This window comes from Prorops nasuta, unplaced genomic scaffold, assembly GCF_024137725.1.
Source record: "Prorops nasuta isolate Cenicafe-Biocafe unplaced genomic scaffold, Cenicafe_Pnas_1.2 PNAS00024, whole genome shotgun sequence".
Lineage (NCBI taxonomy): Eukaryota > Metazoa > Arthropoda > Insecta > Hymenoptera > Bethylidae > Prorops > Prorops nasuta.
Genome location: NW_027116821.1, coordinates 316,897 through 321,403, shown reverse-complemented (window position 1 = coordinate 321,403; position 4,507 = coordinate 316,897). Strand labels below are relative to the sequence as shown.

Here is a 4,507-nt window from a genome sequence, read left to right as displayed (position 1 = left end):
GTTAATTTACAAAAGTAACGAGGATTATAAAGCGGTGAAACTGGATGAAACGTCCGCTAGTCGTTCGTCCTGCGTGGAGTCGATTACACCGGTTCATCATCAGAGTGAAAGCAGGAATCGCAACAAGAGGAGCTTTTTGCTAACGAGAAGTGTGCGAAACAGCGTCCCAAGTCGGCTCCGAACCTGTGGTCAGATTGGAAGGTTTTCGTTCTTGAAATAAAATTGTCAAAACAAAGTTTAACGGGAAAAAGGAGATTTATTCAATAAATAAATATTGTACAGGATTTACAAAATATATACAAATTAATCGCTGTACTTAAATTATCGGCTTCCTAGTGAATTTGTTCCCGTCAAGTTCCAGGGAATTTCTGCAGAAGAAGATTCCCAAGAACCCTAGAAACTAAACTCCCCAGAAAGGAACGCGGACAACAAAGCTCCCTGACTGGACAATCTCCCTGAGGTATTCCCCAGACAAATCCCCAGCCACAGGAGGAAGCAAAGGTGGAGAAGTGGTTTGGGGAAGGGGAAGTCCCCTTACCCCGCAGCCTCCTTCTCCACGAGCTCTAGTGGCTCCGAGCCACTCCAACCCCTACGGTGAATCTACCCCTCCCCATTACCCGACTCTTGCGAGAGCCCTGGATTCAAGGGTAGGGAACACTGGGTCCGAACAGAGCTGCCAGACTTGGCACAATCTGGCGCATGCGTAGAACGATTCTCGCAGCCGATTTAGGGAACGTAGCTAGTGTTCGAGGTGCCCCTCGACAAAATATTTAAAAATTTTTATTTTCTGTTTATTTTTTTTTATACAAATGTTACAACAGACACTTATAATTAAGATGAGGTAAATAAAATTTACAAATGTTGGTAATTATTGGTTTACCTTTAATTCTTCCATCAGCGAATAAATATCATCCTTCCATCCAGATCTGAGAGTTTTGACAAAGGAGATTCTGCAAATATTAATTACTGTTAACTAGCACTGCTACGCTACTCTGATTTGGTATAAATTTTTACATATAATTACTATTACTATGAATTACAAAATTATTTACCTGAATATTCAAAGACTAGGGTAACGCCTTCACTCAAACACAAAATACCACTTCCAAGCTGTCAATCTATGTTACTGTGGTCCTCAGTTGATAAGCCTTTTTGTGTATTCCAAATCCTAGGCACATTTCAGCACAACCTGTAATGCAGAACATAACACAAAGAATCTTGTATCAAACTAAAAGCTCTAAATGATTATTAGTTAATACTCATCTGAATAGCTTATACTGCTGCACCATTTTCTTCGTGTACCTTTTGTCTAATCCAGTAGAAGAATCACATTTCTACAATTCTGCAAATTGCAGGGTTTGGCTGAGCAGACACTATAAACATCATTCGCCGATAACTTATGCTTTCATGCAACCAGCGAAGAAAATAAAGCACGGAAGTATTAACTCACAACTAATAAGTATAACCTAAAACAACACAACTTGTTGATTTTTACACAATCAATGTTTATCATATTTTAGGTCTGTTCTATACACTGCTGAACAAACTAAACATTTTTTGTATGCACTTAAATCACTTAACTGAAAATGTTTTTCGTTTAATGTCAGTTGAATGCTTTCATTACAGGCAAGCGTGATTGTTAAACTGACAGAACACACGAACTAAGCAAATTTCGGAGCCTTAACGTCCTTATCGACCGAAGCTTATGAATATAGGGTTTTCTCCATTTTTCTTGAAATAACTTATGAACATCAAAACTGCAGTAATGTGTTTCCTGATTAATGTAGAATATATAATTTATGTATATATATGTAGAATATATATAAACTTATGAACACATGTATGAATAGACATAAGTAAGAAATCAATTCCATAAATTCAGATTTCCTCGTTAATAAACGCTGTATGAAAACTATATATATAAATTGTAACACCATTTTTATAATTTTGTCAATAACATATACATTTATTTTTATATTGAATAATAACAATTTTTGTACCAATATGTATACATGAGAGAAATAAAACAATTAATTAGTACCAATTTAACAATGGTGTTAATATTATTTTATATGAAAGTAACCGTTGTTTCCTTTTTATAGTAAGCTACTATATGTTAATTAATATAATTTTTTTTTATAATTGTTAATTTTAATAATTATATGCCTCGTGCACATATATTATGTAAAAATGATATCAAACATTTGACAGTCTACCTATCAGTGATAGCTATAGCAGATACATAAAATTATTGATAAATTTTTGACAGGCCGCAAAATTAACCCGCCAATAGGCGCGTGCTTTTTTTTTACGTAGATAGGCGCGTGGGGTGTCACGGACACCCCATTTGTTTTTCGTTATTAGACGTAAAATATTTACAAATACAGATTTATTTTTCAATAAATATCATCTATGCGAAGTTCCCTTTGGTATACAATAGCAATTGCATTTCTTTACATTATTTGTATTAATTAAACGCTAATATTTTTAAGTGACTGCACAAATTTTTCGCTACGTTACCAATAGATTTCTATTTTTGGGGTGTTCTGAACACCCCGCGCGCCCATTGCCGGGTTAATCAAAAGTTAACTGGCAAATGCCGTTTGTTTACAAACAATAACGAAGTACCCGTTAACTTTCCATCTAATTTAAAGTAACTTAATCAGTCTTGCATTTGGTATCATTCAATACGGATCGTTAATAAATTTACGGGATAATAAAAGTGATTTTAGAGTGTCTGTAGTAATTTTCGAAATTTATTATGGATTCCGCGGACCAAATGCAAGGCTGTAGTAGTAGTGGTGGTGTTAGAAATTTTGTTTATTCGTGGTTGTCAAATAAAAAGTTTAGTCCGTGGTTAGTAAATCGAGATAATCAGGCTTTTTGCAATGCATGTAAAAGGGTTTTGTCAAATAGAAAAAATGTTTTAGAAAAGCATGCTGAAAGTGAAAGTCATTTGTGGGTGATGGATAATAATTATAGTTCGGTGAAAAATAATGACGTGCCTACAAGTTCTTGTTCGTCGGAAGAAAATTTGAATATTAGTGATTTAGTGAAAGGTGCAGAAATTAAATTAGCAAGTTATTTCGCTGAGCATAATGTGAGTATTAAGTCTGTAGATCATTTAGTAGATTTAATAAAAGTAACTTTTACACGGCCGGAAATAGTAGAGCAAATTAAGCTACATCGTACGAAATGTAGCAAAATTATTTCGAATGTTTTAGAGAAACGGGAAATGGAACGTACGTCAGATGCATTGAGAAACAATTATTTTAGTGTTTTATTAGATGAGTCAACGGATATAACTGACAAGAAATGCTTAAGCATTGTCGTTCAATATTTTTCAACAGAAATGAATAATGTAATAACGGAACTATTTAAAATAATTGAGCTTGATGCAACTGACTGCTCAGCTGAAAAATTATTCGCGGCCTTTAAAAATTGTTTTTTCGAATACGGTATTCCTTTTGAAAATATAGTAGATTTCGCGTGTGATAATGCGTCCGTTATGTTGGGATCCCGGGATTCCTTTTTAACTCGGCTGAAAGAAATAGTTCCTCGCGTTATTTTATTAAATTGTATTTGCCACACTTCTGCGATAGTAGCAAAAAAAGCTTGCAAAGAATTCCCGCAAGAATGTTTTGAATTAATGCGCGGAGTAGCAACATATGTTTCTGGTAGTGCAAAGTGTTGCGCTATTTTAAAAGAGTTCCAAACTTTTTGTGAGGTCGAAACTCATAAAATTTTAAAAATTGGAGAAACTCGTTGGTCATCAACACAGAAATGTGTTGATAGACTAATTGAGAATTGGTCGTGTCTCCGTCTTTTCTTTAATGAAGCATGCTTTAATGATAAATTAGAATCGGCGACAAAAATTTTGGATCTTTTAAATAGCGATACGATTAAAAGTTACTTTCTGTTTTTAAACTATGCCTTAACTGCCTTCAATAAATTTAATGCCTTTTTTCAATCTAGAAATGTTTTAATCCATAAGCTTGTAAAAACAAGCAAAACTTTAATAAAACAATTTGGCCAAAATTTCTTGAAAGCAGAAGCATTAAGTGAAATTGAATGTTTAAATTTGCATGATTTAAAATATTATTTAGATATAGATCTTATTTATTTAGGTTCGGAATGTGAGGAATTTTTAGAAAATTTATCAGAAGATGTTTTAGAAATCCGTAAACGTTGTTTAAATTTTTATAAAGTTAGCGTAATTGAAACCCCCAAAAAACAGACTTCGCCTGTAAAAAAAGGCGGCAAGTACATAAACCATTTAGCATAAATAATATAGTGAAATTACCCAATTAAAAAAAGTAGTGAAATCCAAATATTAGGCAAGTGTATTTTTTCACCTTAGCAAAAGTTAAATTTAAAAAAAAAAAGGAACAACAAAGATACTTGCCGGGCCCGTAATGTCCATGCACAGTGAGAAATAGAATCGTCTGTGGTTCGGCTAACTTCACTCTGTATTTTAACATGAAATTTGCTGTACTACGCTATAGCT

At 33.7% G+C, this 4,507-nt stretch overlaps 1 protein-coding gene across 1 annotated transcript; it reads left to right on the top strand.

Moving 5' to 3' along the window:
* The first annotated feature begins 2,761 nt into the window (after nt 1-2,761).
* Nucleotides 2,762-4,285, top strand: LOC136781960 (zinc finger protein 862-like). The gene has a single exon (XM_066741015.1). It carries the CDS (start codon nt 2,762-2,764, stop codon nt 4,283-4,285), a length of 1,524 nt encoding a protein of 507 aa, XP_066597112.1.
* Nucleotides 4,286-4,507: the final 222 nt, after the last annotated feature.

What these genes read in the sequence shown, in the direction of transcription:
- LOC136781960 (XM_066741015.1), top strand. Translation starts at nt 2,762, where the DNA reads ATGGATTCCGCGGACCAAATGCAAGGCTGTAGTAGTAGTGGTGGTGTT.